This window comes from Phycodurus eques, chromosome 17 (assembly GCF_024500275.1).
Source record: "Phycodurus eques isolate BA_2022a chromosome 17, UOR_Pequ_1.1, whole genome shotgun sequence".
Lineage (NCBI taxonomy): Eukaryota > Metazoa > Chordata > Actinopteri > Syngnathiformes > Syngnathidae > Phycodurus > Phycodurus eques.
In genome coordinates, this window is record NC_084541.1 from 16,091,108 (window position 1) to 16,110,920 (window position 19,813).

The 19,813-nt window shown below is 39.5% G+C and overlaps 3 protein-coding genes and 1 long non-coding RNA gene across 4 annotated transcripts in view; 3 read left to right on the plus strand and 1 right to left on the minus strand.

Moving 5' to 3' along the window:
* Positions 1-2,313: 2,313 nt before the first annotated feature.
* On the plus strand, positions 2,314-5,673 carry nop16 (NOP16 nucleolar protein homolog (yeast)). The gene is made up of 5 exons (XM_061703079.1): positions 2,314-2,611; positions 2,914-3,022; positions 3,964-4,030; positions 4,108-4,214; positions 5,301-5,673. Exons 1-5 carry the CDS (start codon positions 2,505-2,507, stop codon positions 5,436-5,438), a joined length of 528 nt encoding a protein of 175 aa, XP_061559063.1. The 5' UTR covers positions 2,314-2,504; the 3' UTR covers positions 5,439-5,673.
* A 108-nt stretch (positions 5,674-5,781) lies between these two features.
* On the plus strand, positions 5,782-13,171 carry LOC133416279 (uncharacterized). The gene is made up of 3 exons (XR_009770233.1): positions 5,782-7,066; positions 7,837-7,941; positions 9,945-13,171. It is a non-coding gene; the product is annotated as an uncharacterized LOC133416279 (long non-coding RNA).
* On the minus strand, positions 5,836-12,822 carry arl10 (ADP-ribosylation factor-like 10). Its single transcript, XM_061703078.1, has 4 exons — positions 12,542-12,822; positions 9,938-10,115; positions 7,822-7,997; positions 5,836-7,063 (listed from the first exon to the last, which is right to left on the minus strand). The coding sequence occupies exons 1-4, from the start codon at positions 12,782-12,784 to the stop codon at positions 6,890-6,892; spliced, it is 771 nt and encodes a 256-aa protein (XP_061559062.1). The 5' UTR covers positions 12,785-12,822; the 3' UTR covers positions 5,836-6,889.
* Positions 13,172-14,463: 1,292 nt separating the features above from the next.
* wwc1 (WW and C2 domain containing 1) overlaps positions 14,464-19,813 on the plus strand; it is a 32,526-nt gene continuing 27,176 nt past the window's right edge. Inside the window, exon 1 of the mRNA XM_061702540.1 lies at positions 14,464-15,338. Within this exon, the coding sequence (XP_061558524.1) occupies positions 15,220-15,338 (119 nt within the window). The 5' untranslated portion in view covers positions 14,464-15,219. The remainder of the gene's footprint in view (positions 15,339-19,813) is intronic.

The following is a 19,813-nucleotide window of genomic DNA, read 5'->3' on the forward strand; positions in this document are numbered from 1 at the left end:
AACCGAAAAACATTAATGTACTGTAAAAAATGATTGGATTGGGTCAGTGGTTATCATCATATTTACGGGTAAATAAAAGATCATCGTTAGCATTAGCATATCATTTGTGCGAGGTTTCATGTTTTCTTTGTTTCACATTCCTACGATGACACAAACAGTCAAACCAATCAAGACAATTAAACTGTACCATGATTGCATTGGGTCAACGTTATCATCACACTTACTGGTACACAAAACTAATCATCAATATTATTTGTTAGCATTAGCAGGCAATTTCTGTGAGACTTGCTGTTTCCGTAGTGTTACCACCACCAAAAGTCAAACCGTTAAACATAAACATAAGTGTCATGTACGATTGAATTGGTTCTATCCCTATTATCACACTTATTGGGACACCGAAAAAAAAAATACATTTGTTGATATCTGTTTGCATTCTCCCGGTTGTGCATTCTGCGTTACCACCAGTAATAGTCAAAAGTGACAACCATCCTATTAGTCGCCTTTGTCCAATGCACCAACAGTCAAGCTCTTCTCTCACCTTTGTCTGCACGTGGACGTCAGTGTGGATGAACGGCTTACAAAACCCAGGAATCAATAGATCACAACTCCGGGGGCAGATGCTCTTTGCGGCGGAGGGATCAATGGAGGCACCGCAGCGTTTTTTAAAGGTGCATTAGGAAACGCTTTTTACTGTTTACCTCGGCTGCACAAGGCATGACGGCACCGGCTCGCACAATGTCAGGTTGATAGAGTTATTGATCTGGTCTTCACTCCAAACTTATAATGCAGTATTGAGTGGTTTGTTGTTAATGAAGCAGCATCATGTCAGTGTTGCACAGGCTTTAAAGGCCGCACCAGCAAATGGAGAACCCAACCAATGAGCAATATTTCATGTATAATACAGTATATTTAGCAAAATATTATGTCTTGGTGACGCTGTGAGTTGGGTTTTAACGAAAATACAGCACCCCCTGTCATTTCCTCAAAAGTAGTTTGCATTTTTGTTATTTTTAGTACTCACTATAGGGGGCTGGTGTTCTCCAGAAAATGTAAAGCTGCTGGATTATCAAAATGAGTTGTCTTCCCCCAGAAATGAGTAGAGTGACACTATGTTTGTTTTATAAATCCCGTTCATTCCTCTTTTGCAGTGGCACAACATTTAAATAACCTTTGTCAGAGTTGACAGTTTAGTCACAGCCTTCTTTTGCATAAATGTGGGATTGAAATTGCGTGAAAATGTACAAAACAACTACATTTATCATGCTTGGCGGGGAGCTCAGCACCTCTCAACCTCTGATCCTAGAATCGCCCGTGGATGGCATCCGCTAAATTTATAATAAATAAATATTAAAATATGAAACACAACATTTACATTTTTGTTGATATACGATATATATATATATATATATATATATATAAAAGGAAAAAAATAAGAAAAATAGTTTCGAATATAAAGTTAAGAGGTCAGGTCACCAAAATCTCATGTCTCTATGAAGCTACGTGTTTTTTGGTCCTCTGACGCTGCTCACTTGGGACCTCTAGTGTAAAAATCGTGTCATCGCCGATTTTCACTTGACATTAAACAGTGCCTCACGTCAACTCGATGTAATGAATAATAATAATGTGCAATTCAAAATAAATAGCACTTTTAAAATCTGTGAATATATACTACCAATGAAAATGAGAATGATATTTTTTTTTAAAAAGAGGAGGAGGAAAGTGTAGCGGTCATGGAGGTCACATGACCGGAACTTAAGAAACTTTTTTTTCCCCCCCCAATACATTTTTTCTAATTGAACAATTCCACAAGATACATACAAACACATTGGCTTTTGTCACATTGAAATACAAATAGGGTCAAGTTCATTCCAAATGAACTTAAGAAACTTGAATCCTCGCAATTGTCAACGGAATGTAAATAAATTAAAATAAAATTTATGTTTGATTGTATAGGATTAAAAATAGAGATGTCATGTGTCACCAATGAAAGAAATGGAGGGGAAAAAAAACAAGAAAAAAGGTTTGGAAAAAATAAAAATGGTACGGTGTTGGAGGCCACATGACTAGAGCTAAAGCTAGTCAACTAAATTTCATGTCAAAACATGTATTTCTAACTATATAACATTACAAATAGCGATTTAATAAACTAGCAGCAAAAGAAATAAAAGGAATTCAAGAAAATGATTGCGATAAATACAAATAGGTGTGGTCTTGGAGGTCACGTGTATATATCTCATGCTGTGTCAATCGTTGCGTGTCAACTCACTTAATAAAAAACGTAATGAGTCCTTATAATTATATAAACTCTAAAATAACAATTTTATATGCTACTAACGAAAGAGAAAAGGAGGGGGAAATGAAAAACGAAGGGGGAGTAACATGACCGGAACTAAGCAAACGCGACATCCTGTTGCTGCTACACGTTTTTCTTCATTGCTAACCACACTTAGCATTGAAATACCTACCTCTAATAATTAAAGCCTCATACATTTTTGTCAATAATTATGCCCAAAGCCAAGAAGACGAGCCGGCGGAAGAAGTTCGATTACAAGAAAGACCGCAAGAAACTTAAGAAGAAGTTTATAAAGAAAGCCAACCCCAAGATAGAAAAGTAAGCGTAACGCACGCATTAGCATGGTAGCTTAGGCTAGCTGACCAAGTAGTTTTCCCTTCTAGTTTCAGCCAATAAACTTGGTATTATGAACGCGAGCTTACATATTGATAGCCCGCAAATACAATACGTATGCTTTCGTATTCCTATATGTACTCATCCCTTAGATTAACGAGACAATGAGATGGTAAGGATAAAGTAATTTAAATGTTTGCCATTTATTTAATGAAGCGCCTACTAAAATGAATATGTTGAAGGTTCCTCTGACTTCTGGCTTATGTGATAATTGGATTTGTGTTCAGTAAACAGATACGGGAGGCATGGGATCCAAGTAAGTCCACGACCAGGAATCTGATGGACATGGGCCTGGCCTTCGATCCAAACCGCAGTTTGCCCATCAAGAAGCAGAGCGTAAGTAGCGGCTATTGGTTCTGTCTCATGCAAATAATTTGTATAGTGAGCCCCAGAAAATTACCCAACTGTTATGTAACAATGGAGGGAAGTGCAGAAAGGACACAAAAAAATAGCTAACAAAAGACTTGGTTGTTTAATTTCACATGATGGATGGGCAGGCCCCCCAGACACAAAAGTATATGTTTAAAAGCTTTTCCCACAATATGTCCTTATTTATGTACTTATTACAACGTAGGAAGTAGAAAGTGTTTGCGTCCTGTAGTTCTTTACTTTTGCCAGTGGATGGCAAAAAAAGTACTGTTTTTGCTTGATCCCTGCAAATCTTGCACTGACACAACTGTTGGCATGGAGTGCAAAAGCAGTATAATAAAACCATACATGTACCTATTGTGTTTTGTTTGATGCTGTTGGTCTGTGACATCCATCATGCAGTATTTAAAGGGAACCTACATGGAAAGTTGACCCTTTATTTGCTTGTTTACAAATATTTGGGTCTCTGTTCCGCCTCTCCGTCAGTCAAGCATTACATTAAACAATCAAGTAAATCTTTTGTTAGCTGCCTAGTTCCAGTTCAGAGATTTTCCACTGTCGATGTGGGAGCTGGGCCCGGGGAAGAGCTATAGCCACTTTCAAGAGGACCACCGAACAAATAAAATTTGTAAGCCAAGGTACATCGATGACGTTTTGTCTCCATGAGGGAAAATATGCTATCTTTTTTCCTTCACACAGTGCAGGGGGCGGGGTGAGCAGTGGCTTATTTGCATGACACTGGATCGCCCCCTCAAAACAGGTTTAGAAATGTACTTTTAATTCTTGATTCTTGGGGTGTTTTGACAAAAGCATGTCACACACTTGTTAAAACACCTGGGAACTGTTTCCATTAATCCATTAGATTGGCTGATTAGATTGGATTTTTTTTTTTTTTTTATTGTTTCCAGCTCCTCAGATTAAAAAAAGAGACGAAAGCTCCTGTCCACATTGTGACCAAGCCCTACGTCCTCAACCGTAAGTTTTGGTACACAAGCAGTGAAGCGAGGCACGGGTGTCGTGTGTCATGACATAAGTGTAAAATGTGTGGGCAGAGCTTGAGGAGGAAGCCAACCTGCCAGGGAAGGCCAGCAAAACGCTGTCGTCCGACTTGATCGAGTACGTCCAACACATGATCCGAGAACACAAAGACAACTACAAGGTGAGAATCAAGAAACAAACTTTTCCTGGTCCTGCCGCATTAAAGTGTTAACTTTACTCCTGAAAAGGCTCAGCAAACGTAATATTTCCAACTGGTCTTATTGTTATGCAGTATTTGTACCCCCGCTATTTTGCAGTTCATTGTTAGCACCACCGCTACGAGAGATTTTTTTCCTAGTATACGGGCAAGGAAATGAAGGAAATGGGGAGATGCCAACATGTTCCTAGTTGGACAAGTTTACGCACGTGACATTTAGATTACTCATATATATGGTATAAACAGAGTAAAATGTATCTCGGTCGATAGTCGAAAGCGTGTCACGATCGGGAGAAAAGCTGGCATAGGTCATGGAGTGAATTGCGAACGTAAAAAAAGCCATTGACGTTCAACACGGGCCATGCGCTCAGTCAGCATCCCTCAGCACGTTTCATAGTTGCATATCTGTAAATAAATGATTATTTTGCCAATATAAGCCCTTTCTCAAGCTTGTTTTTGTTGTTTTATAATTTGAGCTGTCACAAAAGAAAACGGCGTCAAAGTCACTGTTTTGCTTTACATTTCTTTTCACAAAATCTTTTTTTTGTTTTTGATGAACCTATGTTCTACTACCGATTACTAAAGAATGGAAAAAGCTAGAAACAAACTTTTTCTCCGGTGAAAGAATAGCATCTACTCTTTTGGTAGGTTTTGTGCTTATACTGTCACAGAACACAATATTCCGTGGTTCTTGAAAGATCAGTCAAAATGCTCTAAAACACCTGGCAGTAAATGAGTTAAGAGCGGCAAGATGTTACTTCAAACCACACTACGCTTTTTTGACAGTGAGTAAGGAACTAATGCATTAACTTCATATACTCTCCTAAATTATTTTAATTTTAATTCTAAATAAGGCAACCATCAGCGTGGCTCCTCGGGAGTCAAATAAATGTACCTTGAAGGCTTCAGTAGGTTGTAAAGGACGACCTTGTCTTTTGCCGAAGGCATAAAACACGGCGATTTCCATGTATAATAAAAAGACATTCATTCAACTGAATTCATTACGCTTTGACCTGTCTGACTCGCTCCCGCTGTTGTTTCACCCCGCAGGCGATGGCCCGTGACGAGAAGAACTACTACCAGGACACGCCCAAGCAGATTAAGAGGAAAATCAACGAGTATAAGCGCTGCCATGCGCAGCACTACGACGCCTTCGTCGCCTCGCTCACAGGCCCGATGTCCCACTGAAACCTTGACGCCTGGGGTGCTTTCAAGTAAGAGTGTTCCTAGAGGATGTTCTAATATACTCTGAAGTCTGTTCTTCACAAGGCGACAATAGTGTCCACCGACTTACTTTTTTTCACAGTTGACCCCGTTTGTGTTGACTTGGAAACGAAAGATAAGGTGTTAAGGTGTCTTGGACTTAGGGATTTATTTCCTTTTATTAACGAAAAAGAAGGCTGTTTTTTTTTTTCTTCTTATATATATGGAGATTAAAAAGTATGCTTTGATGTTCCAATAAAATGGTTTCAACATACACCAAATAAGTCTTTTTTTTTCTATCAGTAAAACACGATTTATAGATTATAGATCAGTGCACACATTTGTATTGGAGAACCAAACAATAACAACACTGACACCACACTGAATTACAACAAAGCAGAAGGGCAATCCATATATTGCATATTTTTTGTATTTTAGACACATGAAATGCATATACAGCATCTTGCCAAAGCCTCTTTTCAAGTCATGAAAGTGTTAAGCGCATTAAATGAATACATTTCTACGACTACAGACCATCAAAGGGACTAAAACATCACATTCATTTAAAAAAAAACAAAAATCAGTTTATTCGACCAACCATCAGTCGCTGGGCAATATTAGATATTAACGAGTGACGAGATGCTGAGGATCTTGTGCATTTCTGTAAAAAATGGGCTGCTACGGCACTTACAGTGTTGACCTTAGAGTTTTTCTGATTCCTAATCAAATTTTCCCCATAAAACCAAGTCCAGTGTATTTTATTTATTTATTTTCCAGGCTCAAACTTAAAACATTTGGTAACTGTACAGGTGATGTTTTGAGTCACATTTAGAATCCAAAAATAAGTTAACCACTATAGTATAAAAACGAGAAAACTAAAAACAGTGTCAAACTGCTTATCTGACAGACACGAAAAGACGACGATACACACACACATTGCAGGGGACATGGAAAAGTTGGCAGCACGGTGTTCTATGGGTTAGTACATCTTGCCTCACAGTCAAAAGATTCACTCGTCTTAGGTTTTGTGACTTTTGACTTTTTGAATATTCACGGGAAAGGTTGGCCATACACAAAATTATGTTACCTTTGTGGATATTTTGATTTGATCCTTTGTACTCTCTCACAAAGGGGCTCCAAGACAAATAAGCTCTTAAAATTTCCATGTAAATTTCTCCACGGTCCGTGCTTCACTCACTTGACTCTTACATTATAAATGCGTCACTTGTCCTTGTGTTATTAGTTTCATTTGGCACGCATAAACAAGCCATTGTGAAAATATGCACGATGTGAGGGGAAGTGGATTTAAAAAGTAATTTTTTTGTGTGCTGCCAGTCTTTGCTCCTTTTTCTCCTCGAAGACAGTTCCAGACGCAATCCTTTTCCACCTCTTCTGCCTGAGGAGGAAGAGGAGGGAGCACCTTTTCCTCCCCCTTATCAGACAAGCTCGAGCAGGAGATCCTGGAAGGTGTCCAGGCCTCGGCAGGAGTTCCTCAGGGTCCCGTCGGGGGCCAGCTGGGTGCCCAGGAGGAACAGATTTCTGTCCTCCGCCACCGAGCCCAGAGACAAGGCCTCGTGGAGCTCTGACACGCTCACGGCATCCGGTTTATCCTGGTAGGAGCCAGAAACACAGGCCCGATCACCACATCCATGCAACTTTTGTCATAAAGTCCATGCAAAGTGACTTCCAAGATTTGTTTCAAAATACATTACATATGTTTGAATGTATTTGCTGGAAACGTGCACAGAGAGAACTATTTAGTGTACGTATGTATATGGCACAATTGCGACGTGCAGTTAGCTTGCTAGCTATGCCTTCACCCCGAAAATGCATTTTCTCTTCAGATAGTCGGCTGCCGTAGCAGCTTTAGAGTGCCTCGTTGTCGACCGTGAGTGTGCGTAGATCATGGTTGAGAAAGGCGATAATGCCAGGAGGACAAAAGAGGGGAAAAAAACTGAAGTTTGACTTGATAGCTAGCATATGGAAGAGGCTTTGCTCTGGTAGGGCTGCTTGAGGGCGCATCGTCAGACATGACTCAGACATGAGTGCCCGTCATGATGAGAAAAGTGGAAACACCAGCACACAGGAATTATTTTATTTTTAAAAAAATTATTTTCGCGTGTGGACACGGGCTGCGCTGGCGCATGGCCGCTTTAGAGCACCTTGGAAAAGCCCTGTTACAACATGGTGGGTGGTGCATTAAGCAGGTATATTTTGTTATGTGTAGGAATAAGAAAAGATGCAAGACAATCCTTTTCATCATTCAAATTTGTCAGGGATTGTTAGCAACAACCTTCTCGGTGGTGTGTCAAATTTAGAAGACACGTATTTTCACTTTACAGGGACTTTTAAATGTGTGTCTTCTTACCTGTTTGTTCCCCAGGACCACCACGGGGAGCTGGGGTTGCACCTCCAGGAGGCGGTGCAGCTCCGACTTGGCCAGCGGGAGGCGGCTTCGGTCGGACGAGTCCACCACGTAGACCAGCACGTGAGTCCTGATCAGATACTCAGACCAGTAGCAGCGCAATTCCTCGCCACCTCCAACTGTAGAACGTATAAGAGAACTTTTTTTTTTTAAATACACAAAACATGTTTTAAAGGGGACATATTATGGGAAATAGATTTTTAGTACCTTGTATACAGATAGTTACTTAATAAAAGAACAAACAAAAAAAATGTGCCTGTGAGCAAGCTGTTCTGGAATTCTGACCCAACTGTGACATCACAGTTGGTCTAATTTACTTAATAACCGCCATCATAAGTTTCTCCACCTATGATTTGATTAGCTAGGCTGGGTGAAAATCCAGAGTCACTTTCAAGACAGTCTGAAACACTCATGAAGAAACACATATATTTGTGTTAGCTTATAAGCGGCACAATACATCCCTATTGACAGTCAGAGGGACTGGGTAGGCAAAAAAAAAGAGATTTTATCCCAAACTATATATATAATTAATATATATATATATTTTTAAAGGGAGATTAATCACATATACAGTGAACCCCCATCATATGCCGTTATAGGAACCGAGCCCTGCTGCGAAGAACGAAAATCCACAAGTGACTGACACACACCGCCAAAAGCGTTTTAATTGCCTATAGATTTCACAAGATGGCAGCAAATCACTTTTTTTCTATTAGACAGTGCTATGGCCTGACTAAATGAAGCTCCTCCATTCACTTCAGCGTACTTCCTTGGCACAAGATGGCGGGAAAGGACTACTTTTATCTAAGTGTAACTCCTCAACTCACTTCAACATAGTTCCTTGGCACAAGATGGCGGAAAAGGACTGTTTTTTTTCCCCCTCAAGTCAACATAGTTCTTTGACACAAGATGGCAGTAAAGCACTACTTTCGTTTGGCCCACAGTGTAATTATATTTGGCCCACAAGACCATATTAAATGAGCTATTAGAGCTGGACCGCCAGTGTATAGCACATGCCGCACTAATATTAAAAATCCCAGAATGCTTCGCTAGTGTGTTGGGCTATCAGTCTAGAACGGCGAGCGCCCATTCCCTTTCTGTTGCAGTCGTTAGCAACTATGCTACCAGTCTCCTCGAGCAAATTTATACTTCCCCTTCCCAAAAATGGTCGAACGAAAGATGGAAAACAGTTAACTTCCAAGACAGGTGGGAGCAACGTGGCTGTAACAAAGAATATAACATAATTGAATTAATGTTTTTTTTAATGCCCTTTATCAACTCCTAGGCAGGGACTGTTAATAGTTTGAGGTTTGGAGTTTTATTGAAGGACATTCTTATTTTTTGGGGTTGTTTTGTTGTTGGCCTTTGAAAAAAGATTTACTTCAAAAAGAAAGGAAGTTGGAGATAGATAAATAGAAGCTAGAGAGAAGAAGAATTCATGTTATCTATTTAAATACAAAACAACAAACAAATACCGCTGATGTCTTTTATCGTAAATTTGATTTCTCATGTTTATAATATTAAAGTTTGTTTATTCCAGGGTCAGTGTTTAAGCAAAATTTAAGTTTGTTGTCATATGATAAACTTCAACGCTACATTTCTGCAGAAAAGGGAAACATACACATCGCAGGGATTTTTCATGAAATATTGAGTTTGGCCCGTGACGTCCCAATTTTTAATGTGTGTTGAGGAGCTTCACTTAGACTCTAAGTGAAGCTCCTCAATACACTTCAACACAGTTTTTTAGCATCAAGATGCCAGAAAAAAGGAGTAACGCAGTACTTCTGTCTAAATGAAGCTCCTTAACTCACTTTAACACAGTTCCTTATCATCAAGATGCTCCAAGGTGACAGCTTTATTGCTTTGGCCTAAGCACAAAAATGTGAAAAGGGAATGTTTTTTTTTTGAACAAATAATGGAGAGAAAAAAATCACCACCAAAAATCTGTGAATAGGTAAATCCACACATGTGCACCTTTCAGAGTGTCCAGTACATAAAACTAAATATATACAATGAAAAAGTGAGAATATTCACATTAATGTAATGATTTGGTACTTACTCTCCAGGAAGTTCAGCTGACAAGCGGGCACGCTGAGGCTCATGAAGTTGAAGCCCCGGGTGGGCCGGCAGCGGCTCCTCTTGGCCCGCCCGGGCGTCAGGCTCTGAAGCACGCTGCTCTTCCCGGCCCCGTCCAAGCCCAGAACCAGGACCTGACGCTTCCCGCGGTCCTCTTCCTCCTGTGGGCGGATGTATTGAAACGTCAAACTAGTCAATTGTGTGTACACGCTGTATGTCGGCTCTGGCCTTCGTGTGTATCCACGGTGTATCCCGCTTCTCTTGCTAAACGTCAGCCGGAATAGGCTCCATCTTACCCTAATGAGGACGAGCTTTATACGAAACGGATGGTCTGGGATGTTGAGGAATATAAAAGGTTCTCGATCTCGCAGACATTTAAGATGTAAGAGATGTCCCCAGCACCGTCTCACAGAGAGCTTTCACACGTCAGTCATCCGCTTTTTTCAAAATCACTTATTCATGCCAGACGAACGCCTCGAATCTGTGCGCAGCCATTAAACATAATCAGCTGTATAATGTTTCCCCAAAAAAGAGGCCAGGTCATTTACATTTTTTCCTCGAGTGTGCTTCCGATGCCGAGTAAACAGCCAAACGGCAAACAAACAAGGCATCTGCAGTCCACCGGGGGGGCCAACTTCAAGCTGTGTCAAGCAAGACTCAGACGCCGCACTAGCAGGTCGGGATTTTCTTCCTGTGCGGCACTATCAGCGTGGACTTTGTGCATAGCGAGAGAGAGGTTCTTGCTTCACGCTTCGAGCCATCTGCATTTTTATCAGCGTTACCCGAGCAGATTGTTGAGCAGAAACAATACAGAAATGATCAGAGCTATTGATAACAACTCCATGGCAACTAATTGGACAGATGATCATTTGTGACACTATCAAAACATTTAGGTAATTTTCAGTCCTTAATTGTGTCTTCCTGAGTTTTAATAGCATTTTATAACGTTTGACTTTATAAAAACATATACAATGGCAATTATATTGCCACATTTTTTATTTTATTTTTTGCTTCAATTCAACAGACATTATGCCGCTGCTCCTGATGTGCACATACTCAAATGTTCGGCTAAGGCGTCGACCTGTGTTTGACCACACTGCTGCAGCATGCGCCACATGCACGGATCGGCTACACCAATTGACAAGTGTCATTTGTCGCCTTTGTGATGAAGCGCTGCGTCCTGGACTGAAAGTACAATCTGTCTACGGGCGCTCGCGTTTCTTCAAGTCGATGCAACGCGCTAGCTCCACCCCTGGTCGTCATGGTAATGGAAGCCTGTTGGCCCAGTAAAATGGGGAGAGGGTGAGCGGTGGCTCATTCAGATGAGAAAAAAAACACCCCTCCAAAACAGAGTAATTTTAACCAGACTGACACAAGTGGATGTAAACCATGGTGTGTTTCTTTGTCTTTTGTATGTTTTTGCATATTTACTCCCTTGGAAACTATTTTAAGTTGTGTAAAAAATGTTTTCAACCTTATAAAATGTCATTGGTGAGATGCTCTATTTATTCTGGTATTTGGTGGGGTTTTTCCCCCTGTAAATTGTAAAAAGGCGCGACTAACAAATGTCCTGAAAGCGCCAGATTGCCGGGATAGTAGACCACGTGGAAAATTCCACATGCCCACAATGCCGGCTAGAAAATTGGAATCCATTTGATAAACCACCAGTAAACTGGGAGCTTTTTGTCTCTGCATCGGTTCCAGGTGGTTTTGTGTTATCAACCCCTCAGACCGCAGCACTGTAAGGAATAGTTTCACACTTGCCTCGAAGGTACATGAAATGTGGCAGGCGTAGTTCAAAATATGTGACTAGTTCGGAACAAAACAGTTATTATTATTGTTTCTGGGACATTGCGCTTTTTCTGCAAGAATGGTGTCATGGTTCCATCAGATTGCTCCGATGTCAGTCCTAAATTGGTCACCGGTCAATCCATGGACTGGTTGCAAGTCAAGTGCAGATCACATAGGACGAAGAACTATTCACCGTCACGTCTACGGACAGTTTAGATTCTTCAATTAACTTCCAATCAATTGCACGGCTGGCTTTTGGGGAGAGAAGCGGGGCACACCCTGGACTGGTCCATCGCAGGGCATAGTTGACTTTTGGCAAGAGAAGTGGGGTACACCCTGGATTGATTGCCTGTCAGTGGTATGAACCTAACATGACACGTTTTTGTAATGTGGGGGTAGCCAGAGTACCCGCAGAAAACTCGCTCAAGCACCGAGAGACAATGTTTAAACTTCACACAGGAAGGCCGGGATTCGAATCAAGAACCTTAACAGCGAGGCAGATGTGGTCACCACGAGAACACTAGAATACTTTATCGATGCCATCGGATCAAATATTTTGATTTATTTTTATTTTCTTAATATGTGAATTTCTTTTCGTACATGTTTTTCTTCCAATACTGTAAATCGATTATCACGTTATCACTGCATCGAGACAATATATTTGTTCAGTTCTCAGCATAATGTGATTCCCAGCACTAATTTAACCACCAACAGTAACAGCATGATTAAAATCTCCATATTTAAGACGTCGAAGTGTACAGTAATACGGCGAAAACAAATCAGAATAGTGCCTTACTTCCTGGATGGTAGAATATTGGGCGTACGGTGCACATATTGGCCTCGGGTAGAAGTAGCTGAGGGCGATGAAGATCGCGGAGCCCAGCGCGGCCACGGCAGCGGTCAGCGCCACCGAGATGTGCCGAAGGAGCACCATGTGTGCGGGGCCGGCAGCCGGAGTGGAGTCGCTGGTTGGCGGACGAGTGCGGACGCCGACTGCCGCTGTCTCTTCTGACTCTCGTGCGGTTCCTCCTCTCGACATGTGACCGCGCGCTCGCTGCTTGTGGTGTTGTTGTTGTTGTTTTTTAATGCCAAAGAGGTGCAGGATGGCAGTGGGACGTTCGAGTGCTTCGCGTAAATCTGGAATTCCGATAGGTACATTCGACATAAGGTGCGTTCAAATTACCTGGAGACACCGGATTAAGGAGGAATACTCGGTCTGAAAAACCATCTATCAATATGTTACGAGTGATAAAGCTGTTAATAAGTAATCATATATTGTATATAATATACAAACAGCATGACTGACTGAACTCGAAACTTTCATCTCCGCACGTTTTATACAATTTTATGATGTATAAATACATTTTAGAATAGTATATATTTTACGAATACATCTGCATTTTGTATATTTATATATATTAAGTAACGGAACTCTATGTAAAAGTGTTGCATATATATATATATATATATAATATATATTGTGTGTGTATAATTCCATATGTTGTTATTAATACTCTTGGTAAAATGATACATATCAATATAATTTTAAAATGGTATCCAATTGATTTTTCATATACATTTATATTTTAATAATTTTTTATAATTACATTTTTTACATTTATAATTTAATCATAAATCACTATATCATCTATACTACTATAAATTTCTATCATTCAATGTCATGTAATGATTTATAAATGCAGTGAAATAGTATATATATTTTTATGACATAGCATATTTTTCCTATACAGTTTTATAAATTTAATTTGACCATTTATAAATGTATATAGTATACTGGATGTACAATTTTAAAGTTTTGATTAAAATATATATCAAAACATATCATTTATATTTATAATATAATAATTACTGTAGTCACCGCTTTAGATAATTTCCTAATTTATAATTGTGAAATAGTTTGATCTATAGTTGATAAATATATATTCCTAAAATGTGAAAATATATACAAAATATATAACAGTGTATTAATGATAATAATAATGAATAGTAAAAAAAATGATTTAAAATACATTGTATAATATATACAGTATTTATGTATATTATTTTTTTTCGTTTTATAATAATAGAAATCACATTTTATAATTATTAAACCAATTCAAAAAAATCATAAAACACAAAAAAAAAAGTTTCACAAATTCTTCAAATGTGTTTCAAAATTGTCAGAAATTGTTTTACTTTGTGGATATTAAGCTATAATGCTATAATGCCCTCTGTATGGTACTCCTGGGTTGTTTATGTGTGTTTATAGCACATCCAACACAGTATATACATCATTCAAAATTAAAAACAAAATAATAAACTAAATTAAGGAGGACATTGAGATGGTGTTGCAGTACAAGTACTTGAGAGGAAATTTGAACAACGGACTATCTATCTCAATTCGTCCGCCCGTCCACCCAAGAGCATGGGTCAGTGTCAGTTCCTCAACTGACCACTTGATGGTGCAAATGGATTGCTAAAAGCACTTCCCAGTCTTCCTAGTTGTTCCTCAGCCCGTTGATATGATTTTTTTCGGTCAGAATACCGTTTAAAGTGTAATACTTTATAGAAAAGTGTTAGTTCGACCTAGAAACCGACGACGCAGTTCAGACACATTTTTGAGTTTATTTTGAAACCTTTGACGTCTTTTTTAGGTTTTACTTTGAAACCGGAATCGCAAGCCGGAAACAACGACAGGGCACATCCGGTTAGAGTTAACGTAGATTGATTGACGGACCAGTAGTGAAGACACCGGGAACTGGATGAGCACTTTACCCACCATCGCATCCTTTCACGTCCTCGGCTGTGGAAGACGTCATTTAAATCGCCGAATTTGTGTTACATTTAGTGAAGGGTGCCTCGTCCTCCCGTCGGACTTCTTTTCCCCTCCCCTCCCTCCTCCGCGTTCGGTTGTCAGAGGGGCTAACCTCGGCGGTTCCTTCTCGGTCCTCGCTCGAACATGGTGGTGGCCTGTGGGCAAGAAGTCGACGAGGCAGCCCGGGGACGTCGAGCGGAGTCTTTTTAAAACGCACATTTCGCGAGTTTATTCTCAACCGTCGCGTTTGGAATTCGCCGTGTGCCCTTTAAACGTTGACGGCGAACCCCCACATTAGCATTTTTTTTAGGGGAAGGGGGGCACAACGCGGCAATTTGGCGTCCCAAGTTGCCCTCAACTTTTTTTTTTTTTTCTGGAGGAGTTGGGGTAAAAGATGGCGACATAATTGCAGGAGAAATCAAGTGCATCCAAATGGAACCGTTTTACCCCCTGCGTCACTTTTAGCAGCCTTGCTTGGATTACTACAGTATTATTATTATTATTGTTATGGATATTCGCAGCCAAGCGGCGCCAGATCGGGAATAACAACCACCACCAACAACACCGGTGCTTACGAATATGATGACCGAGAAAAGCGATTGTTTCCCCTCGTCGAGATTTTGAGTAGTCGCGGTTCATTACATGGAGACTCGCCTGACATGCCGAGGACGGAGTTGCCACTACCCGACGGTTGGGAAGAAGCCCGAGACTTTGATGGCAAAGTCTACTATATCGACCACATCAACCAGAACACCAGCTGGCTCGATCCCAGAGACAGGTAAAAAGGGGAAGAATGCATGCCGACCTGACATGGATTAAAAAAAAAAAAAAAAAAAAGTCATTCGAACTAGGTGTGGTTGCTGGAGGAGTAGTAAAATGGATTTTATTCTCTGACTACCACAATAGAAGCGGGCCCATTTTAGTCCCCGACCCTCAGTTTGGGAACCGAAAAGCATCAGTGATGAGGCAGTCAGTACAAAGTGGAAATGCTGAAGGATGAATTAGAGCGGTGGAATGCCAGACTGGAAATATAAGATGAATTACAAGAGAGAGGGGAGTGTGGAAAATGTCTGTATTTGTGGAATTCTAAAGAAGAAATGGTGAAGTTGAAGTGGATTGGTTAAATATTTCCCCGAACCTGTCAATCTTCTCATTAAAATGCGGCACAGTTGGTAGAGTGGATTGTCCAGTTGATCAAAGGGTCAACAGTTTGAATCCCGGATGCGACTGTCCGCTGCCGAAGTGTCCACGGGCAAGACACTGAACCTTAAATTGCTTCCCAGTGGAAGTGGCGGCGCCTTGCATGGTGGCAGCTGCCCATTGGTGGATGAACGTGTGCGTTAGTGGGTGAATGTGAGCAGCTGTGAAGCGCTTTGGGCACCGTCATGGTGTACATTTACCATATCCACAGCATTTGTTGACTGTACAACGTTTTTAAGTTGAGAAAAGAGCATTTAGAAGTTACAATGATCGGAATCAGTTGAGAAATGGTGAATTTGTTACATTTCTTCATTAATTGAATGGTTGCGTTTCTTGTGGAAAATGTATCATTATGGAAAAAGCATTTTGACAGAGTGGTTTGAACTGGTTGAGAAATATGGTTGAAATGTGTCAAAAATCGTCAGTGTAATAAATATGAAGCATTTTGACGATTGTGATTTGCCAGCAGTGGTAAACTGTATACTCTTGGTGGAAATCCGTTTTTTAAGCTGTCATGTTCTATCACTGCTCTCTACCACCACCAACCAATGGAGAGTATGGCTTTTGTCACTATGGTGACCAGAGGGCAGAGCTAGGGGGTTGGGACTAGGCGAGCGGCTATCACTTGGAGAACGACCGACCATACTTTGAGGAAAATCAGCGAGCGCTCGGGAAGATAGTAGAAGTATAGCTTGTATTTTTACTCTCGGAGGCAGTACTGAGCACTTCATCCCCAAGTGGCCCACTTATACTTGCGGATTATTGTACCGGATCTGACACGTGGTAGAACACAAGAAATGAAACAGTGCATTTTCCATAATGTGTCTCACTGCAATGACTGTTAGGTCACAACACAACAATCAAGATTGCGCATTCAATGTAGAAAGACTGATTGTGAGTTTATTTGGCACCCAGGCCATGAAAATATTTTCTGCCCGCTGGCTGCGAAAAAGCGTCCAATGCAAAAAGCAACAGTGATAACAAGAGACGTGTATGAGCGACGATGTAAAGAAGCCAGAAAAGAACCAAGTCCAGATAACTTTGGCGAGATAAGGACGCACTCAACTCACTCATTCTTTAAACGACAAAGGTCATCAAAGGAATTTGTTTACATTTCACGTTGAAATCGGCATGTTTTGTAGTTTATTGACAAATGTCACTTATATCTCACTTATACAAAAAGCAAATGACAATGGCATTATTCGAAATGAGTTTTGCTTTTGTTTTTTTCCACAGAATTAATGGATTTTTTTTTCTTTTACAGATAATGTGTAAACAAGTGCTTCCACTTGGATGTTTTATCAAAACGTATGTAGACCGAATCGTAATAAATGAACTTGGGCTGCAACTAATGATTATTTTAATAATTCATGAATCATTTTTTAAATTTCAATCCCTTTTTTTCAAAAACAGGACATTATTTCATATTGACAGCGCAGAAAATGCACAAACATAAATGGATTATGATTCAGTTAGTGTTTTGATCCGTAAAATGCCAGAAAAGAGGTAGAAATGTTGATCATTGTTTTCCAAAGTTCAACAAGGTCTCTGAACAATTAATCGATTATGAAAGTAGTTGTCAGTTAATTTGATAACACTGGTCCACAAGAAATTTAGATTATTTTTGTTGATTTAGGGCAATTTTGATGCTGCTGAAGCCAAATATCACCTTGGTTTCGCTCAATCAGGTCTTTTTGAACTATGGCTACGTTTTTGTTTACATGTGAAGGTATTTTCACTTTCGAGGTTCAAATAAACGGTGGTTCATGCCCTGTATTTTGAACAATGATGACATAACATTCAATTTACAGGCACTTACTTTTATCCATGTCTATTATTCAATTTACAATAAGCAAAGTTTGTAACATTTGATGAATAAATTGTTAACAACGTGGCATAAAGACCTCAACAAGAGAAACGGATGTCGTTTTTGGATTCAGCGACCCAAAATTGTCTGAAATCAGTTAAAAAACATAGACAACTTACAAATTGTTGTCGATTAATCGATACATTTTTGCACTTCCAAAATTAACACTTTAAATGTTAAGCAATTTAACATAAAAAAAATGAGTAGCGATGCTGCACCCGTACCGGTGCTGATACTGTACATCTGTATAACATCGGTACGTGTAAAAATTCTCCGATACTACACACAAATAGCACATCACCAGCCTGACATAACCTTTCGGGAAGAAGCCCCATGAGCCGCGTGCGTTTTGAGATACTTTAAGGACGACACTTTCTGCTCTACTTAATGTAGCCAGTGAAGTGTTTTTCCAGAAAAATATCAGTATCTCACCATACACATCCTGCGCCTTGTTAGCGTCTCATAGAAATCTACGCTGGTAATAGGCTTAACATGCACGGCGTTAACATGTGGAAAAATATCGCATGGCGAGGAGGATCGGTCCCTCAGACTTTGACACCAAATCCCTTTTCATGCCTTGTGTCTGGAATTCAGAAGGCTTAGGCTTGTTTTGCTCTGCCCTTTTTTTTTTTTTTTTTTTATATAAATATGATTTTCCCTCAGCTGCGTGACTGACAAGAGTCCCGACGTTCGTCGTCATGGCAGCGTGACTTAAGGCTCTCCTTTCCCCCCCTTCTCTTTCATCAAGAAACGGGTTGACTTTGATGTCGTCCACAAAACTTTCTTTGAGGAAATGTCCAACACCGCTCACGTTTTAATGAGTTGTGCGTGTTTGTCATGCTAGGCCAGGCCTGAGCAAACTTTGATTTAAAAAAAAATGGGCAGATGGGTCAGGTCATCCATAGATTAGGTGGAAAAAAAAAAAACTTTTGATAGTACTCTTGCTAATTAAATTCCCAAAAAAATTTCATTCAAGAAAAATGAACAAATAAAATGAATACATATATTTTAATTAACACATTTTTGGACAAAGAGAAAAGTGGGATGTACATTTTTAAATTGTGTTATTTTTAATTAATGTAACTCTAATTAAATGACCACTTATAAAGCCATACAATTATTGGTCAAATTAAATTAAAATTTATAAATTAACATTATTTACTGAACTAAATGGATAAAAATATATTGCATATATTATATTATTATATAAATATAAATACATTTTAACTAAACAAGTTTAGGAAAAAATGATAAAATTAATAAACAATATTACAAGACTAATTAAAATGCTCTGTGAGAATGGAGCAGGAATATATTTTTAAATTATAGTTATACAACAAAATACAAATGTTTATTTTAATATTTGTAAACTTGCGTTTACAATAAATCAACAAATTATTTAATGAGATGAAAAATAAAATACAAATTCATAAATGCATTTTGATCAAGCAATTTTAGGGCCACACTTGCTCACCTCTAAGTATGTTTTTTTTTGTGCTTAAAGCAGTTAAACATTAAATTTATCGTTACAATTTAGCTGCCTCTGTCTGTTTTTCACTCGTGTAGAAGATCGAACGAGGTTAGTCACTGTGTTTAGTGAAAGTGTCATTGACAGGAAAATGTCCTTCACATGGATGTGCACGTGCAAATGCACACACACACACCGACACACGCACACACACAGACACACATTCCTGAAACACACGGCGTGAAGGGCCGAGCAGCACTCGCCGGCCAAGCGTCCGATTCATCCAAAATCCCTTTCACTGGCTGCCAAGGTGCACGGGGTTCAAAGTTCGGCGTGAGGCCCCACAGACTGTTACAGGCACCGCAGACTGTAATACATAACCAACAAAGTTACAACTTATTTTCTGAATGCTTGCGACTTTTAAGACTTTTAAACCCCCTGCAACACACATTCATGTTCAAACTAGGATTTTAGTGGTTGTTTACTATTTGTAAGAAAGGAGCGTTAAAAAGAATGTTGCATTTTTTTTCTTCTCCATAGTCCTATGTTAATTTATATTGTTTAAAGGAACACATTTTGTAGTCGTTCAAATAAAATTTTTGAGAATAACGTCATACTTTGTATTGTCAGTCATAATTTTATGCAAAACGAAAAAAGCAATTATTGCTGCAATCAAAAACTTACAAAATTGTAATGTTGTGAGCATCAAATTCAATTA